Source organism: Arabidopsis lyrata (assembly GCF_000004255.2).
Source record: "Arabidopsis lyrata subsp. lyrata unplaced genomic scaffold ARALYscaffold_6, whole genome shotgun sequence".
Taxonomy (NCBI): domain Eukaryota; kingdom Viridiplantae; phylum Streptophyta; class Magnoliopsida; order Brassicales; family Brassicaceae; genus Arabidopsis; species Arabidopsis lyrata.
In genome coordinates this window covers 8,358,381-8,377,280 of record NW_003302550.1, presented here as the reverse complement: position 1 = coordinate 8,377,280, position 18,900 = coordinate 8,358,381, and the positions used below count along the sequence as shown (strand labels likewise).

The window sequence follows — 18,900 nt, the reverse complement described above, 5'->3', positions numbered from 1 at the left end:
ATAAATTCGTGTAAACAAGATTCTCACTAATTCAAGTTTAGGTCAAATGTTAAAATCAGTACTGTATTTCTTGTAATTAATTCAGATAATTTCGTGTAATCCGGAATGGACAGCCTTATTAGGCATGCCAGCCATGGAGAATGGTTACAAAAATCTGAAATCTAGAAAAAGATTATTTGAAAAAAAAATATGTAAATCCAGGTCTGCCACAAGATGAGAAATATATATACATGACTTTACTATGGGTATTCAAAAACACATAAAAGGCACTTCCGTAATCAAACTCATCTTTGATGAATATGACTAGAGAGCATTTGGTCAAGCTGCAATTATTGTGTGTTGTCTTAAGTGTTTGTACTTCTGTTCAACGTTAAACAATCTCCAGCTTTCGCCAAAGTCTTTAGACAAGACCAGCTTCAGAGCGTCCACCCCTTCGGCTAAAGCTTTATCCATCTTTTCGAGAAACACACATGGAGCCATACATAAATCCATTTCCTCATGGTGATATAAGCCACAATGGTTCAATGTCAATAATATAGGCTCAAAGACTTACTCGTTCACGAGCTGGCACGCTAAACTTCTGCAATAAGAATGCCTTTGGGTCCATTTGTCCTGGAGGATTTCCAATTCCTTGCCATTGTCGGATATAACGATAATAATATCTCGATTTAGAATTAAAGCATGTTCATGAGATAGAGAAAGTGTTAGTGGAAGAGAGGTCGAAACCAACCGATTCTTAGCCTTGCAAATTCCCTGTTGCCTCGGAAATGGTTCATTACACTTTTTAACCTGAGAAGAACACAAGAATGATAACTACCATATACAATAATGTCAGTAATACCCCCCAAACAAGTACAAACATACGATTTTCAATATGGTGATTTGCATATTATGATGGTAGAAACTACGGTCTGAAACATGTGACAAAAATTATCTTATAAGAACCAGGAAAAACTTAAGAACGTTATTGATGAACTCTGTTTTACACATGACCGCAAACTAGTAAGAAAAATGTGATTCCCATACCCATTGTGACATCCATGGCCTCCTTTTTCTTGAAGACGAAGAACACCACATGGCAATTGCATGTCATCATGCACCTACATCACCAAATCCCAGAGTAACAATGGAATTAAACGTTTTCTGGTAAAACAAATCGTAAGAATGGTTAGGGCTTCAGCCAGAAACAGTAATAGGATTTACCACAAGCACACGATTGAGAGGTAACTTGTAATAAGCCGCGAGAGGTCCACTCTGACCATTTAAGGAGAGGCGCAGTTACTAACACAATCAACCAAAGCTAAAATGCTACATAATGAAGCTACATCAAAGATAGAAATAGGTAAATACAGCTAATTTAATCGGAATGATAAGCACTTAAGAAGCAGTAGATTTTTATGACCATACATTTCTACAATACACTAAAATACTGTAATGAGGAAGCTTCTCAACAGGCCTTTAACATGTCAGAGAATGCTTAACCTTGGTTTAGATATCAATGGCTGTAGATGATGTTCAAGAATATGCTTGGAAAAAAAGACCAGTCTTTAAGCCTCATGAATCATTCAGATACCTCTACTTTTTCTACACAGCCTGAGTCTCATAATTTGATATGCCTAGAATCCCTAGATGCCATAAAATCTACACAAAAATTTCAAGACTCATAGTAAGAATAGGAGAAGCAGATTACTGATTCACCGCTCAGGTTCATGTAGGTTTGCGGCTTTGCCAGGATAACAGGGAGATCATCCACGAAACCTGAGAGATGACAACACAAAAATGGAAGCCCTAAATTTCAACATCAAACTCACACAGTTTAAACAACTCATGTAACTCCCATACCTTGTCCCATTATAGCCTTGAAATTTACCAGGTTCATCTGAATACCCACTGACTCAGCAAAAACATCAATCATTTCGAACCCAATCTGCAAAACAAGAGCAGACATCTAAAATCAACACAACCAGATCCGAGTTATGTTAAATGCATTATCACAAAAGAAAAAAACATTAGAGTACGTTGTGTCTAGTCCCTTTGTATTTGTCCCCTGGATTGCCCAATCCCAAAAACAGCCATGGCCGATGAACAGAAGTGCAATAGCAACGCCTTGACAACATACTCAGCATAGCTTCAAGGATCCCTAAACCCCAATTTACCAAACCAAGCAATCTGAACAGAGGAAAATAATAATTTCCCAGATTAGTGTATAAAAAAACTACAAATTAGTCTTCTATGCGTGAATTCTCAACACAGAAGCGCTGATACTAAAATCGATGTTATAAACTTAGATTGGCTATACACTTATAGAATGAGAGGAGAGTTGCAGTTATCCGGAGTCGTAGCGAATGTGACGGTTGGAGAAAAGGATTTGGAAAGAGGATACAGAGAAACGACGAGTGACTCGGACTGTTTAGACAGAGAAAAGGATTAGGTTCTGATATGCAACTCTGAGAATTACAAAAAATAATATTTATTTTATACCAACATTACTAGTATAGCTGTATTAGTTAGTAGTCACTATACTTTTTTTGAATTTCAGTGAAATCTGAACTTGAGTGTTTTTGTAGAATTTCACATTTTTTTAACACAAAGTTAAACAAGACCTAGCATCGTCCAATATAGCGCAGGAGTTTTCGGCCTCACAATGATTCATAATTTTGGAAATGCTTCCATTTCACTGAAAACTCATTTTCCGTCCTCTAGAATTCATCCAATTCTATAGTACTATTACATCTCAGAATTTGTTTTAGCGGCAGCATTACTATTGCATTGAAAACCCCAAAAAATGGTGAAGAGAATTCCATTTCTGATTAATTTGAGGTAGGTAGGTTGTAGTATGTTAATAGGCTTGGGCTGTTAGCCCATTAAAGAGTTTAAGATTGGTTACGGAGTTGATCGGATCCCATGAAATTTTGCAGTAAAATCAACTCTGTAAAATTTTAAACACTTCCATATGAAGTTTTACAGTAAAGATACTTTTTTCACTTTATAAATGACGTGATAATGGCATGCAAACTCGGTTCAAAACACTCCAAATTCATTATGGTTATAAATCCATGAATAATGGTCCTTTACTTCCATACTAAAAACATGGATTCCATATTTGTAAGATAATAACCTAAAAAAAAATTATCATTCATCTATCACATTATCATTGAAGATAATAACATTTATAAAAATTATTTGCTTAAAAAGTATTTTTATTTATTATATATATTGGAAATAATTGAAAACTTAACTTTAAATAAATTTATAAAAGGAAAACACGCATTGGTGATCAATTTATCATCCACCCTTGAAATACAGCTAATGACATTATCATTGTTTTGCTTTTCTTTTTTTCCTTAATTTAATTTCTTCCAGGGCCCCACACCACCTCAAATCACGAATACATAATAGTTGGAAAATAAATGGAAATAAAAAATAAAAAAATATAATTATCTCTTCACAACCTCATCCCTCCTTCGATACCTCCTTCCTTCATTCCTCTTACTCTCTCTCTCTATAGACTCTCGTATCCTTAAGGGGAGAGAGATAGCTTTAGCCACTTTTTAACCCTAGTTTTTCCCGCCGCCACCTTCCACCATGGCTTCCGAGGCGAATCAGCTTCAACAAGCGCAACTCGCGATGGTTCTCGGCTCCGATTCGGCCCCCTTCGAGACGCTAATCTCTCACCTCATGTCTTCTTCCAACGAGCAACGTTCCTCCGCCGAGGCTCTTTTCAATCTCGCTAAGCAAAGCAATCCCGATACCCTTGCCTTGAAGCTAGCTCATCTTCTTCAGCTTTCTCCTCATCCTGAAGGTCGTGCTATGGCCGCCGTCCTTCTCCGCAAGTTGTTGACACGCGACGATGCTTATCTATGGCCTCGTCTCTCCCTATCCACTCAATCTTCCCTCAAATCTTCGATGTTGTCTTGTATTCAGCGTGAGGAGGCTAAATCGATCTCTAAGAAGATTTGCGATACAGTCTCTGAACTTGCATCGGGGATTTTGCCGGAGAACGGATGGCCGGAGTTGCTTCCGTTTGTTTTCCAGTGTGTTTCATCTGATTCCCCTAAATTGCAGGAATCGGCGTTTTTAATCTTGGCGCAATTATCGCAGTATGTTGGGGAAACTCTGACCCCTCACATCAAGCTTCTCCATGGCGTGTTTCTCCAGTGCCTGAGTAGTAACTCTGCTAGCTCCGATGTTAAAATCGCCGCTCTGAACGCCGTGATTAGTTTCGTTCAGTGTCTGTCGAACTCAACGGAGAGAGATAGATTCCAAGATGTTTTGCCTGCCATGATCAGGACGTTGACCGAATCTCTGAACAACGGGAACGAAGCAACTGCACAGGAGGCTCTTGAGCTTTTGATTGAATTGGCTGGTACCGAGCCACGGTTCCTTAGACGGCAGCTTCTTGACATAGTTGGTTCCATGCTTCAAATCGCAGAGGCTGATTCCTTGGAGGAAAGTACCCGTCATCTTGCGATTGAGTTTTTGGTAACTCTGGCCGAGGCGCGTGAGCGTGCCCCTGGTATGGTCAGGAAGCTCCCTCAGTTCATTGACAGATTGTTTGCGGTTCTTATGAAGATGCTCGAGGATATTGAGGACGATCCTGCTTGGTACAGCGCTGAGACTGAGGACGAAGATGCCGGCGAGACCAGTAACTACAGCATGGGTCAAGAGTGTTTGGATCGGTTGGCAATTTCTTTGGGAGGAAACACCATTGTTCCGGTTGCATATCAGCAGTTTTCTGCTTACTTGGCTGCCTCTGAGTGGCAGAAACACCATGCTTCTTTGATTGCACTTGCTCAGATTGCTGAAGGTTGCTCAAAGGTATAATTGTTAGTGATGGCAGTTGAATAACATGTCTTAATTTACTTTTTCCTCATTGTTTCTGCTTTCAATTGGATGTTAAATAATGATTGATTCTGAGTCGATTTATCTTGGGAGGACCTGCAAAACACATACATCACTTTGGGGTTTTCAATCTGATATTGAATATCTTGACTTTGATGTAGGTGATGATAAAAAATCTAGACCAAGTGGTGTCCATGGTTTTGAGCCAGTTTCAAAGTCCTCATCCCCGCGTAAGGTGGGCTGCTATAAATGCGATTGGACAGTTGTCTACAGATTTGGGTCCAGATTTGCAAAACCAACATCATGAGAGAGTGCTCCCTGCACTTGCTGCCGCTATGGATGATTTCCAGAATCCACGAGTGCAGGTAAGATCCCCTGTTTCTTTGTGAATATAATCTTCTGAAACTTCTAAAGCAGTACCTTGTGACCTTTTCATGTAGGCTCATGCTGCTTCAGCAGTACTCAACTTCAGTGAAAATTGTACACCTGAAATATTGGCACCTTATTTAGACGGAGTAGTGAGCAAGTTGCTTGTGCTACTACAAGTAAGTCCATTGTGTCAATTATTTCTTAAGATGAGTAACTATAAAAGAGCAAATATCTTGCTGGCACTCTATTGATTTTAAAGGATTGACTTTGGATTATAATGGTGTTTCTTACAGAATGGTAAACAAATGGTGCAAGAAGGAGCTTTAACTGCTCTTGCTTCAGTTGCTGATTCATCACAGGTATTTGTAAAGAATTTGTGTTGCATCTATTGTTTTCCTTACATTCAACTCTTGATCTAACATAATCTAATTTTGTAGGACCACTTTCAAAAGTACTATGATGCTGTCATGCCGTATCTCAAAACTATTTTGATGAATGCAACTGACAAGTCTAAGCGGATGCTTCGTGCCAAATCCATGGAGTGCATCAGTCTTGTTGGAATGGCAGTTGGAAAGGACAGATTTAAGGATGATGCTAGGCAGGTATGCTTATCTGCGTGGGTCAAATCAATTTGTAGTTACTATTTAAATTGATGCTATATGCAGTTATCCTATTCACCATCGCATGAAAATATTTCACATGTCCATGCCAGGTCATGGAAGTGCTAATGTCATTGCAAGGGTCTCAGATGGAGGCAGACGATCCAATAACGAGTTACATGTTACAGGTGAATTCTAACAACATGCTAGGTCTATCTGTTATTTATAAACATAAACAGGTAAGTTCACTTGCTTACAGTTACCTTACACTTTCGCAGGCATGGGCTAGGCTTTGCAAGTGTCTAGGTCAAGATTTCCTCCCATACATGAGTGTTGTGATGCCTCCTTTGCTTCAGTCAGCTCAACTTAAGCCAGATGTAACAATTACATCTGCTGATTCAGAAGATGAAGCAGAAGATTCTGATGATGAAAGGTTTCTATTCTTCTTGACACTCCATCTGATTGTTATGATATCTCTGTACCTTGCGTTTATTTAGTTCTGATGCCTTTGCATAGAAAAACAATTCTTCTCTGGGTTGTTGGAGGTGCAGCGGCCCTCCCTGCATTTGCTTTTCCTGAGATATTTAACGATGCTGAGATTCTGTCCATATTATGATATGATATGTTTTAAGATATCATCCGTAAATAACATACATAAATTTTTGCTATTTCTATCTCTTGATGCAGCATGGAGACCATTATCCTGGGAGACAAAAGAATAGGGATCAAAACAAGTGTTCTAGAGGAAAAGGCCACGGCTTGTAACATGCTTTGTTGCTATGCTGATGAGTTAAAAGAAGGATTTTTTCCTTGGATTGATCAGGTTAGTATGGTTAAATAACACCAAATTGTGTCAATATCTGGTATTGTTGTTGGGTTCGGGAGAGTGATTTTTTATACTTTAGGTTGCACCTACATTGGTTCCTCTACTGAAATTCTATTTTCACGAAGAAGTTAGAAGAGCAGCTGTTTCAGGTATATCAGAAAATATCTCGTCTATAATGTATTCTTTATATCATTAGAACACAAGTTTCTAAGAACTTGGATAATTTTTCTTTCTAGCCATGCCGGAACTAATGCGCTCAGCCAAGCTGGCAATAGAGAAAGGGGAATCTCAAGGGCGCGATCTATCCTATTTGAAGCAGCTTTCTGACTACATTATTCCAGCCATGCTGGAAGCTTTGCATAAAGTTAGTGTGTGTTCTGTTCATTTTTCTTTTCTCTATTTGGCTTTGATTCACTGTTGTGATGGGGCGGATGACCGGATTTTATGTAGGAACCTGATACAGAGATCTGTGTGAGTATGTTGGAAGCCATCAATGAGTGCTTGCAGGTAAATTTTCATTACCAAATTAGGGTAACTTGGGACTTCTTTTTCTATGTGCTTCTTGAATGCTGCACTTTCCTTGGTAGTCTTGCTGTTTTTTCTTACTAATTTAGGTTATCTATGTGATTTCTTGTATTGGAATGCCTGTAAAAACAAAATGATGGCCTTTTTTGTTTTCTTTGCTTCATCACTTGTTCATTTCCCTTCTGAGCATAGATTATCGAGAGTGGTGAATTATGTTACCTTATTAGCTGACCTTATCTTCATCCTTTCCTTAGGCTTAGGGTATGTGATAGAGAGCTTACGTTGAACAAGTCTTTATTATGTTCTCTCTTAGAGTAAATAGTAGGCATTACATTGGAAAATGGTATCTTATAACCTGTGTTTCCAGATCTCTGGAAATCTTTTGGATGAAGGGAAAATTAGATCCATAGTTGATGAGATAAAGCAAGTTATGACCGCAAGCTCTAGTAGGAAGCTAGAGAGGGGAGAGAGGGCCCATGCTGAAGACTTCGACGCTGAAGAGAGAGAGCTTATTAAAGAGGAAAATGAGCAAGAGGAAGAAATTTTTGATCAAGTTAGTTTTCTGTGATTCACGCTTGTTAAATGGATGTACACTATTTTCAATGTTCTAATTTTTGTTTTTGAAATATAGGTCGGTGAAATATTGGGAACACTGGTTAAGACATTCAAGGCATCATTTCTGCCTTTCTTCGATGAATTGTCCTCTTACTTAACTCCTATGTGGGTAAGTGGCCATCATCACTCAAGTCTTCTATTTTTTGTGCTTCATGATACTAAGTGGAGAAATTTCTGTATTCGAGAATATCTTTTGAATTGTTTGTCAGTGAGTAGGCGGTTTTTGTTATAGCCAGAACCTCATATATTCCCTAACTTATAAGTACATAACTTAATTGATATAGTATTAGTGAAAAAAGTGTACAAATTTTGGCACTCTGTTTCAGGTGAATGTAGTTTCTAAATATGTGGCTGTTGCCATGTCTCTGGTACAATAATAGTCTTAGTTTGCCTTATGTTTTCTGTTTTGCTATTGATTAATGTATTCGTTGAATTCAGGGAAGGGATAAAACAGCGGAAGAGAGAAGGATTGCTATATGCATTTTTGATGATGTAGCAGAACAATGCCGTGATGCTGCCTTTAAGTAAGGATACACATTCACTGGATCATTGTACATTGTAGGTTTTCAGTTTTCAGAGGTCTGATATGGTGTCACCTTATATTTGTTTGGCAGATATTATGATACCTATCTTCCATTTGTACTGGAAGCTTGCAATGACGAGAGTCCTGAAGTTCGACAGGCTGCCGTTTATGGGCTTGGTGTTTGTGCTGAGTTTGGCGGATCTGTATTCAAGCCTCTTGTTGGAGGTATGATACACCTTTACCCACTGGTAGGTTTTTTGGGTTTGATCCATACGTTACAGTTACGTAACACATGATTTTATGTCAACAGAGGCTCTGTCAAGATTAAATGTTGTGATACAGCAGCCAAATGCTCGGCAATCTGAAAATGCCATGGCATATGATAATGCTGTATCCGCTGTGGGAAAGATCTGCCAATATCACCGTGATAGTATTGATTCTTCTCAGGTAGATTATGATAGTTAAATTGGATTGCACAATTACATGTGATTGCTTTTGATGATTCACAAGTTACCTTGTTTTGGTTTTATTAGGTACTTCCTGCGTGGTTGAACTGTTTGCCTATAAGCAATGATGTCATTGAAGCCAAAGTGGTTCATGAACAGCTCTGCTCAATGGTTGAGAGGTAAGCAATGGGTTTAGATTCTAATTTTACTTTCATTTTCCATTCCTTGTGACTATCTAAAACAGCTTTAATTGGTGATAAACTTGCAGGCAAGATGTGGACCTTTTAGGCCCCAATAACCAGTATCTTCCGAAAATCTTAATAGTTTTTGCCGAGGTATGTTTCTTACGCTTTTCATAGACAATTTTCATTCTTTGATCTTTTGCATTATTGTACTGATAGAGAAATCAATGTGTATATCGGTGGCCAGGTGCTTACAGGGAAAGATGTGGTGACAGAAGAGACAGCAGGTCGTATGATAAATATATTAAGGCAACTTCAACAGACACTGCCACCATCGGCGTTGGCCTCAACATGGTCAACGCTGAAACCCGAACAGCAACTCGCTCTCCAATCCATGCTTTCCTCCTAAAATCACTCCAATCCGTCTCTCTGTTTATTTTACAGTCTTGTGAGCTCTGTTTTCACCACAGAGCGTCGTCAGTTTTGCATTTATGTGTTTACAAAAAAATTTCTTCTTTCACATTTTTCATCAAATTCTTTTGGGAGGGATGATGATGGGTCGGTCTGTCCTTCACAAGTTACAAAGTGAAAGTTTCTATCTTTATGGTAGGAAGTGTATATTAGGAGGGAAGGATGAAATTGTTTGTGAAAAATGTGTCATTGGGAAATTGGGTATGGTTCCCCAAATACACAGGTTTGGTGTCGGTGTTGGTGTTGGTGTCGGTTTGGGTTTGAGAGAGGGATGAAGTTTTGGTGCTTTATACGAGAAACAGAAAGATTTGATTTTGAATTTTTTGTTTTTGTATGCAATTGAGAATTTTGGATGAATGATTCTTTTCTCTCATTGCCATTGTTGATTTGTACACTCTTTTGGACACTCTTTGGCCTTTTCTTAATAAAAGAAATGTTTTTTTATATATATATATATATATATTTAATTTTGTTATACCGTTGTCGTATATATGTGTGTCAAACAGCAAGTAAGCAGCTAAGCATGTTAATCAAATGATTTTTAAGTTTTGTCTGGAAGAATTGGTGCGTCGGCCACGAGAACGAGATGGTCACTAATTACATTTCTCATTTATATCACATGTCTTTGTTCTCCTCACTCACTACAAAAAGTCGCTTCAGGTTTCTTCTACCTCAAAGATATAGGCCCTTCTCAATGAGAAGCCTTCGTGAAATTTTAAGTTAATCCATGTTAAAGCAATCAAGTTTTGCTTTGCTTGGTAGATTCAATCACCCGTTTTGGAATTGGATAAACTAAACGTCAATGTCACCTGAACTGTCCTTGATCTGTCAAACCTCATTAAGCGATGAATCTCGAGTTCGGTGAACGTATGCTTGACTTGAGCTTCTCACCAATGGTTAGGCCTTATTTCCCAAGACGTCTAGGTCATCACAAAACTTTCACTTGTGAGGTTGTGATAAATATGACCCCTTTTGAAAGAATACCTAGAGAGAGAATGTGTAATAACTTTTTTTTTTTTATCATTCCATGATTTAGAAATGAAGAAACTAACTTTTTAATAACTTTTTTCTTCATATCAAAAGAGATGAGATAATTTCTCTTACTCTGTCTCTTCATTCTCTAGTGTCCCGAAAACTCCTTTGGTGTCCCGAATATTTCTAGATTCTTCTCGAACACTTAAAGAATTTTCCACAACGTAGACGTCCAGATCAATGGATGAACCCAAAATGTTCTGAAGCCTTGAGGGAAAATTAAAGGCTCGTGGCATCTGCTTCGATATTTGATGGATCCAATTTAATCAAGTACTTGCATTTGTTAAAGGATAAATATGCCATGTAACCTGAAACATTGTATAAATCTTACGTAACTATAGTGGGATGACGGTTACATTTGATCTTGTTTTGTTTACAGAAAAACTGTTTTGATGCAAGTCAAAAGGGACGTATATATGTAATGATTATCTTTTAAAGAATCTGTAAACGAAGTCCCCAATCAATAATTGAAAGACTGCCCATTTGATCTTTAGTCAGAAATTTTTACAATACAAATATACAATAAAACGAAGGTTATAAAAACAGAAGAAGCTAACACTACAAAACCGCGAGAAGCTGAGAGACAGTCAAAAGTCAAAACAAAGTTAAACGCTAGTGCACTCTTAGGAAAAATTATTTCAGAAAACAATCCATCAGTGAATAATATACACATGGTAGAATATTAATGTCTTCTTCTGAGCCGCTTGCATGCTTCTTAGAGCTTCAAGAACCACAACCATGATTTTCCGGCAGGAGGTGGTGGATACACTCTTCCATATTTAGAGGGTGGTGGCGGTGGAGTTCTCTTGTAGTAAGCAGCGGCTTGAGGTCGAGGAGGAGGAGGTGGATAAACTCTTCCATATTTAGAAGGTGGTGGTGGTGGAGTTCTCTTGTAGTAAGCAGCGGCTTGAGGTCGAGGAGGAGGAGGAAGAGCATTAGGAGGGGAACGAGTAACCGGGGGTGGAGGAGGGGAACGAGGAACCGGGGGTGGAGGAGGAGAAAGAGGAACCGGGGGTGGAGGAGGAGAAAGAAGAACCGGGGGTGGAGGAGGAGAAAGAGGAACCGGGGGTGGAGGAGGAGAAAGAGGAACCGGGGGTGGAGGAGGAGAAAGAATAACCGGGGGTGGAGGAGGAGAAAGAGGAACCGGAGGTGGAGGAGGAGAAAGAATAACCGGGGGTGGAGGAGGAGAAAGAGGAACCGGAGGTGGAGGAGGAGAAAGAATAACCGGGGGTGGAGGAGGAGAAAGATTAACCTGGGGTGCTGGAACAGATTGTAATAGCTTTCTGTTGTTGTTTCCATTAGCAACTGTGATTAAGATTGCCAAGAGAAAAAGTAGGATCAAGGAAAACTTTTGGGACGCCATTTTTCAGGGCAGTATTTTCTACTTATTGTTGTTAATATTCTTATGACTTATTTATAGATAGATATTTCTTGCAAGCTCCCTTAGAGGTGTCCCACTAACCTTATAAGATTTTGTCAAGATCACTGTTTATTAAGTATGAATATTGGTCGGCTTAGCATTAGTCTCTTTTTTCTATTGATGCCTCCCTCAAAACATTTAGCCTACTTAAGCATCTCCAATGGTAAGAGCCCTCCATTTGCCGTTAATTTCACTCTCACTCTCCATCTCCATCGTCTCGCCTAAAGAAGGAGAGTAAGTCAGAAAAATCCAAAAAGGCAAAATGTTTTGTTAAAAGAAACCAACCAATAAAAACGTGACACGTCATCGTCTCTTTTGTCTTGCAAAGTCTCTCTCAAGAGAGACAACTCTCTTAAAAATAAATTATTCTGATTTATTTTTTTCAATTTTTAATGAGATAAACTATGAAGAGAGCTCCATTTTCACACCATTGGAGATGCTCTTAGACTTAAAAAAGTATAGTTTGTTGAGTAAAATATCTAATTTTATTATTTCGTTGTCGTATAAGCACGATAAATGTGTCAGACAGCAAGTAAGCAGCTAAGCATGTTAATCAAATGTTTTTAAGTTTGTGTCTGGAAGAATTGGTGCGCCGGCCACGAGATACAAAATGTTTGGACCCTCTCATTACAGTTCTCATTTATAGCACATGCTTCAGGTTTCTATCTTAAAGATATAGGGAGGCCCTTGACTTAGTTAAAATTTAAGTTAATCCATGTTAAAAGCAATTCTAATGTCTAAGCATCTCGCAAGTTTTGCTTGGGTAGCTTCAATCACGTCCCTGTCTTCGAATTGGATAAACAAAAGTCAATGTCACTCTGAATTGTCCTTGATCTGCCAAACATCATTAAGCGAAGTCTCTCGAGTTCGGTGATCGTATGCTTGACTTGAGCCTCTGACCAAACTTAACAATGATTAGGCCTTATTGCCCAAGACACCTAGGTCATCACAAAACTTTTCACTTATGAGGTTGTGATAAATATGACCCCTTTTGAAAGAAAACCTAGAGAGGAAATGTGTAATAGTTTTTTCTTTGTATATCATTCCATGATGATTTACAAATGAAGGATCTCTCATCCCCTTTTTTTCAAGGATCTCTCATCCCTTTTTATTAAAAATTCACCGACAGAACAGACGATGAAGATCTAACAGTCTAACAGAGACAATGTAGACGTCCATATTAAAGGATGAACAACTTTAGCTAGGCTAGGTATCAACGGATGAACCACCCTTTAATTTCCCAGTCTAAAGACTCGTGGCATCTGCTTCCAAAAAGGTGTTCTCTCTTGGACATTTGATGGGTGTAATGATATAAACTAATCAACTACTTGCATTTGTTAAACGATAAATATGCCATGTAACCTTAAACACTGTATAAATCTTACGTAATTAGAGTTAGATGACGGTTACATTTGATCTTGTTTTGTTTGTAGAAACACTGTTTTGATGCAAATAAAAAGGGGCGTATGTAATGTAAAAGAAGTCCCAATTAATCAATAAACGAATCAAAGACTGCCCATTTGATGTTTAGTCAGAAATTTTAGAATATAAAAACTGGAAAAAGAATCAATACAATAAAAACAAGGTTAAAAAAACAGAAGGAAGCTTCAGTCTCACTACAAAACCGCGAGAAACAAATAGAACAAATTCCGGTAAACTGAGAGACAGTCAAAACAAAGTTAAACGCTAATACACTCTTAATTAGGCAAACTTCTTTCAGATAATCAGTGAATAATATATATATGGTAGAAAAAAAATGTCTTCTCCTGAGCCGCTTGCATGCTTCTTAGAGCTTCAAGAACCACAACCATGATTTTCCGGGAGGAGGTGGTGGATACACTCTTCCATATTTAGAGGGTGGTGGCGGCGGTGGAGATCTCTTGTAGTAAGCAGCGGCTTGAGGTCGAGGAGGAGGAGGAGGAGAAAGATTAACGGGAGGTGGATATACCGGGGGCGGAGGAGGAGAATATTTGTAAGATGTCAATAGCTTTCTATTGTCGTTTCCATTAGCAACTGTGATTAAGGTTGCCAAGAGAAAAAGTAGGGTCAAGGAAAACCTTTGGGACACCATTTTTCAGGTCAGTATTCAGTATTTTCTACTTATTGTTAATATTCTTAAGATTTATATATAAGATATTTCTTGTAAGCTCTAACTTAGAGGTTTCCCACTAACCTTTTAAGATTTGGTCAAGATCATTGTTTTTAAGTATATATTGGTCGGCTTTGCATTTTAAAAATCTCCTAATTTCTTATTGAGGCCTCCCTCTAAGCATTAAGCTTACTTAAGTATTAAAAAACTATTGTTTTGTTGAATTAAATATTCCCAATTCCAAGCTGAGAAACAAACACATCATGTATTTGTCTTTTGTACCATTTGTTTTAATACTAAGAAAATAAGAAAATGGCGCGCACGCAATTACTACATGGAACCCACATAAAACCTCTGAATGATTCTCAAGAGTACACAAAAGCCCATAATTATAAAACTCATATCCGTATCATCACTAAAATAACAAGAACAAGTCTTCGGAAAGACGAGCCACCCACTAAGATTTGACCCCAAACATAAGAGCACAAAATGAAAAATTTATGTATCCCTATATATACGTGTATATCTATGTCTATGTCTATGTACAGATTCATCCAAAAAAAAAAATGGAACATCAAACAACTCCAAAGCAGAAAACAAAGGAGAAGAGCAAAGGCAACAAGACTAAGTTTGTGGGAGTTAGGCAAAGGCCTTCAGGAAAATGGGTGGCAGAGATCAAAGACACTACACAAAAGATACGGATGTGGCTCGGAACTTTTGAGACCGCAGAGGAAGCCGCTCGAGCCTACGATGAAGCTGCCTGTCTTTTACGTGGCTCCAATACTCGCACCAATTTCGCAAACCATTTTCCTAACAACTCACAACTTTCTTTGAAGATCAGAAACCTCCTTCACCAGAAGCAGAGCATGAAGCAACAACAACAACAACACAAACCCGTTTCTTCTTTTGCGGATTGCAGCATCAACTACACTTCGACTGCTACTAGTCTCACCACAACTACCACCACTACCACGGCTATGCCGCTCAATAATGTGTACAGACCAGATTCATCGGTCATTGGGCAACCAGAAACCGACAGTCTCCAGCTTCCTTATTCATGGCCCCTTGTCTCTGGATTCAACCATCAGATTCCATTGGCTCAGGGAGGGGGAGAAGAAACACATGGACATCTCAACGATCACTACTCAACCGATCAACATTTGGGTCTTGCAGAAATCGAAAGACAGATATCTGCGTCCCTATATGCAATGAATGGAGCTAACAGTTACTATGACAACATGAATGCAGAATATGCAATTTTCGATCCTACCGATCCCATTTGGGATCTCCCTTCACTCTCCCAACTTTTCTGCCCTACGTGATTCCAATTTACTTTTCCTAATCAATTCATGTAATTTTTGGATCCATGATCCATGATTGTAAAGTAGAACACATCTCTACAATGTTCCAATAGACAAGATTGTACCTATAGAAAATGGACACTGTAAGAAGATAATGACGGTTTGGTACAACAAAAGCTTGATAATGAACTCGGGATCTTCCCCAATGGTCGCTCTACCAATGAAAATGTATCTAACCGAGATAAAACACGAAGGCGGAATAAGTCCAATGGATATTGTACAGGATTAAAACAAACATGTAATCAACAAGAATCATAAAATGAAAACAGATAAACGAAAAAACTTTTTGGTTGCTCATTGCTTGAGAAAAGGTGTCAATAGTCTTCACCTTCATCTTCTTCATCGTCACCACCTTCAGCACCCACTTCTTCGTAATCTTTCTCCAGTGCGGCCAAGTCTTCACGTGCCTCAGAGAATTCACCTTCCTCCATTCCCTCACCAACGTACCAGTGCACAAATGCCCTCTTTGCATACATAAGATCAAACTTGTGGTCGATCCGTGAGAACACCTCTGCAACTGCTGTGTTGTTACTGATCATGCACACAGCTCTCTGAACCTTAGCGAGGTCACCACCTGGAACAACTGTTGGAGGTTGGTAGTTGATTCCACATTTGAACCCAGTTGGGCACCTGCAAAATAAAACCCATGCCAAAGGAATTGTTAAATTAAAAAAAAAAAAAACATGAAGGTAGAAACAGTAGCAGCTAAATCCATTTCTAGATCATACCAGTCAACAAACTGAACAGTCCTCTTTGTCTTGATGGTGCCAACAGCTGCATTAACATCTTTGGGAACGACATCTCCACGGTACATCAAACAACATGCCATGTACTTTCCGTGCCTCGGGTCACACTTTGCCATCATGCTAGCTGGCTCAAACACTGCATTGGTGATCTCAGGGACTGATAACTGTTCATGGTAAGCCTTGGCGGCTGAGATGACTGGTGCATAAGATGAGAGCATGAAATGGATACGGGGATATGGGACAAGATTGGTCTGGAACTCAGTGATATCCACATTGATGGCTCCATCAAACCTCAACGATGTTGTCAAGGATGAAATGATCTGTGATATCAACCTGTTCAAGTTTGTGTAGGTTGGCCTCTCGATATCTAGGGATCTGCGGCAAATGTCATAGATGGCTTCGTTATCCAAGAGGACAGCTACATCGGTATGTTCAAGAAGGGAATGCGTTGAGAGAACACTGTTGTAAGGCTCTACAACAGCAGTAGAAACCTGACATCACAAAGCAATACATTCAAAACCAAGATTCATTCAGATTACACCACTTAAGAAACATGTAATGTAATGAGCTCCTACTTCAGGTTCTAGCAAAAAAAGAGTACCTGAGGAGAAGGGTAAATGGTGAAACCAAGCTTAGACTTCTTTCCGTAATCTACAGACAAACGTTCTAACAACAGAGAACCCAATCCAGAACCAGTTCCACCACCAACAGCATTGAACACCAAAAACCCTTGCAAGCCAGTACAGTTGTCGGCAAGTTTCCTCACACGGTCAAGGCATAGATCCACAATTTCCTTTCCAACTGCAATAACAAGAAGCATTCTAAGGACCATTTCAAAAACCCTAACAAGTTATAAGAAGCATGAAATGGATTCTCACCAGTGTAATGGCCTCTAGCGAAGTTGTTAGCAGCATCTTCTTTCCCAGAGATAAGCTGCTCAGGATGGAAAAGCTGACGGTAAGTACCAGTACGAACTTCGTCGATAACAGTAGGCTCGAGATCAACGAAGACAGCCCTAGGGACATGCTTCCCAGCACCAGTCTCGCTAAAGAAGGTGTTGAACGCATCGTGCGCAACACCAACTGTAGTATCACTACAACAGAGCAAAAACATTCGTCTCTCAAAAACCTTCCGATCCACAGAAACAGATTAGAAATGAGCGAATTAGGGTTTATACCTCGGCATCATTCCGTCGGGCTGGATTCCATGTTCGAGACAGTAAAGCTCCCAGCACGAATTCCCGACCTGGATCCCAGCTTGCCCGATATGAATGCTTATGATTTCTCGCATCTTCTCTCAGTAGAAACCCTAATTTCGAGCGATTCTCTTCTTCGACGGCCGGAGAATTGAGGAAATGAGAGCGGTGAGCGAGATCTTCTTTTTTTTTCCATGATTTTTGTGGGAAAATTGATTATTTATTGAATGAGATTTGATAATTGGTTGGGGTCCGCCAAGTTGTGACAGCCTGCCTTAGGGACTGGGCATAGACAAAATACGTGAGATTCGATCTGGATCTAGATCTGGGAGGTGTCGATTTTTTTACCCGGTTTAGTTACTTACCGGTATTTAGGTATTTTCATTAGTATGCTTGGGGTAAATCATAAGCTTAACCGAACTAAATCTCTGTAATTAGAGTTTTGTGGTTTAACTAACTATTAGTAGTATAAGTGCCAAACCGAAAATATCGTCATGTCAGGTTGTCCATGTTTATAAGATTTTAATTCTCTTTTGATGCTTCTTTAAATTAATTTAATTACTATAATTCTTGACTATGTAAAATCAAATGGTTGACTTAAATAAAAAAATAAAAGAGTTAAATGATCATTCATGTCATTTTCAATGAGTGGGACAAGTTACGACCAAAATGAAGATTTGGTAACGAAAATGATTGGAATGATATGAATTGATCAACACATAAATTGGTAAATCTAGACTATATTGAGATAGTCAGCTAGATTGATTCTCTAGTTTACTCAGCTAGGTTGGAGAGATTAATGACTAATCAGTTCAAGTATGTGTACTAAAGCTTATTTGTCCTAATTGGTTTTGTTTAGTCATTTGGATCGAATGGATCAAAATTAACGGTTATATCCTATAGCAATCCAACCACATGTCCTATAGATAGAATGTTTTTTTTCGCTTATAGATATAATGTTTTAAAAGAACTTTCATTCATTCAAACAAACTAAAAGAAAGAAGAATGCATGGTTTTAAGGCAATTGATAGTTAAGACGTTGAGAAAAAAATTCGAATGATTTATCTGAGCAATTACGTCGATATAAGGATGTATGGAGCAGAGTGGACTGATATAACTTGGGCTGATCTTATCTGGTTTAAAGGATCAACTCCTAAACATGCGTTCCAAATGTGAATCGCAAACTTGGACCGGCTGCATACCTTGGCGAGACTTGTCTCCTGGGGACTGCAGGTATTTACTGACTGCTGCCTCTGTTCTGGTGCTGTATGTTATAAATTTAAGTGTAAACCGACGGTTATTAAATTAACCATTGCAACTATTCAATTTATGGTTATTATTTAAACGTACGGTTGCAAACGTACGTCACAACTTTTGAACCATATATAAACTTTGTTTCTCTTGTGTCAAAGAAAGAGAAGAAGAGGAGAAAAGAGAGATTCACGAGACTAAAGATTGTCTTAATCTTTCTGGTGCTGTAGAAACTAGAGATCACTTGTTTCTACATTGCCCCTATACACAAATCATTTGGAAATCAATTATGCTTAGGCTGAGGCTGCCTTCTCCACCGTCTCTCTATTGGTCTTCTATGTTGACTTGGGCAACTGTCAGGAATGCTTCTTCACCCACTACTCTTCGGCTTTTACTCATCCATGCTCT

At 38.8% G+C, this 18,900-nt stretch overlaps 5 protein-coding genes across 7 annotated transcripts; 2 read left to right on the top strand and 3 right to left on the bottom strand.

The window, feature by feature from the left end:
- Positions 1–71: 71 nt before the first annotated feature.
- Positions 72–2,445, bottom strand: LOC9310033 (peptidyl-tRNA hydrolase, mitochondrial). 3 transcript variants are annotated; one of them, XM_021023435.1, is made up of 9 exons: positions 2,285–2,445; positions 2,019–2,169; positions 1,843–1,927; positions 1,691–1,758; positions 1,204–1,254; positions 1,027–1,100; positions 731–789; positions 554–630; positions 72–453 (listed from the first exon to the last, which is right to left on the bottom strand). In XM_021023435.1, the coding sequence occupies exons 2-9, from the start codon at positions 2,124–2,126 to the stop codon at positions 319–321; spliced, it is 657 nt and encodes a 218-aa protein (XP_020879094.1). In that variant the 5' UTR covers positions 2,127–2,169; positions 2,285–2,445; the 3' UTR covers positions 72–318. The 3 variants fall into 3 exon arrangements, with proteins under 3 accessions (XP_020879094.1, XP_002871908.1, XP_020879095.1); XM_002871862.2 differs by having other exon boundaries at positions 2,300–2,445; XM_021023436.1 differs by having other exon boundaries at positions 2,331–2,443.
- Positions 2,446–3,471: 1,026 nt separating this feature from the next.
- Positions 3,472–9,844, top strand: LOC9307977 (importin-5). Its single transcript, XM_002873919.2, has 19 exons — positions 3,472–4,818; positions 5,004–5,207; positions 5,283–5,387; positions 5,505–5,570; positions 5,649–5,813; positions 5,924–5,998; positions 6,089–6,243; positions 6,498–6,633; positions 6,716–6,785; positions 6,873–7,000; positions 7,087–7,143; positions 7,529–7,714; positions 7,793–7,885; positions 8,215–8,300; positions 8,391–8,524; positions 8,610–8,746; positions 8,833–8,924; positions 9,014–9,080; positions 9,175–9,844. Exons 1-19 carry the CDS (start codon positions 3,586–3,588, stop codon positions 9,334–9,336), a joined length of 3,351 nt encoding a protein of 1,116 aa, XP_002873965.1. The 5' UTR covers positions 3,472–3,585; the 3' UTR covers positions 9,337–9,844.
- A 1,030-nt stretch (positions 9,845–10,874) lies between these two features.
- LOC9310032 (leucine-rich repeat extensin-like protein 3) lies at positions 10,875–13,933 on the bottom strand. Its single transcript, XM_021021633.1, has 2 exons — positions 13,691–13,933; positions 10,875–11,682 (listed from the first exon to the last, which is right to left on the bottom strand). Exons 1-2 carry the CDS (start codon positions 13,919–13,921, stop codon positions 11,146–11,148), a joined length of 768 nt encoding a protein of 255 aa, XP_020877292.1. The 5' UTR covers positions 13,922–13,933; the 3' UTR covers positions 10,875–11,145.
- A 504-nt stretch (positions 13,934–14,437) lies between these two features.
- Positions 14,438–15,446, top strand: LOC9307976 (ethylene-responsive transcription factor RAP2-11). The gene has a single exon (XM_002873918.2). The coding sequence runs from the start codon at positions 14,440–14,442 to the stop codon at positions 15,259–15,261; it is 822 nt and encodes a 273-aa protein (XP_002873964.2). The 5' UTR covers positions 14,438–14,439; the 3' UTR covers positions 15,262–15,446.
- LOC9310031 (tubulin alpha-3 chain) lies at positions 15,369–17,592 on the bottom strand. Its single transcript, XM_021021632.1, has 5 exons — positions 17,224–17,592; positions 16,925–17,139; positions 16,648–16,847; positions 16,029–16,537; positions 15,369–15,930 (listed from the first exon to the last, which is right to left on the bottom strand). Exons 1-5 carry the CDS (start codon positions 17,334–17,336, stop codon positions 15,615–15,617), a joined length of 1,353 nt encoding a protein of 450 aa, XP_020877291.1. The 5' UTR covers positions 17,337–17,592; the 3' UTR covers positions 15,369–15,614.
- Positions 17,593–18,900: the final 1,308 nt, after the last annotated feature.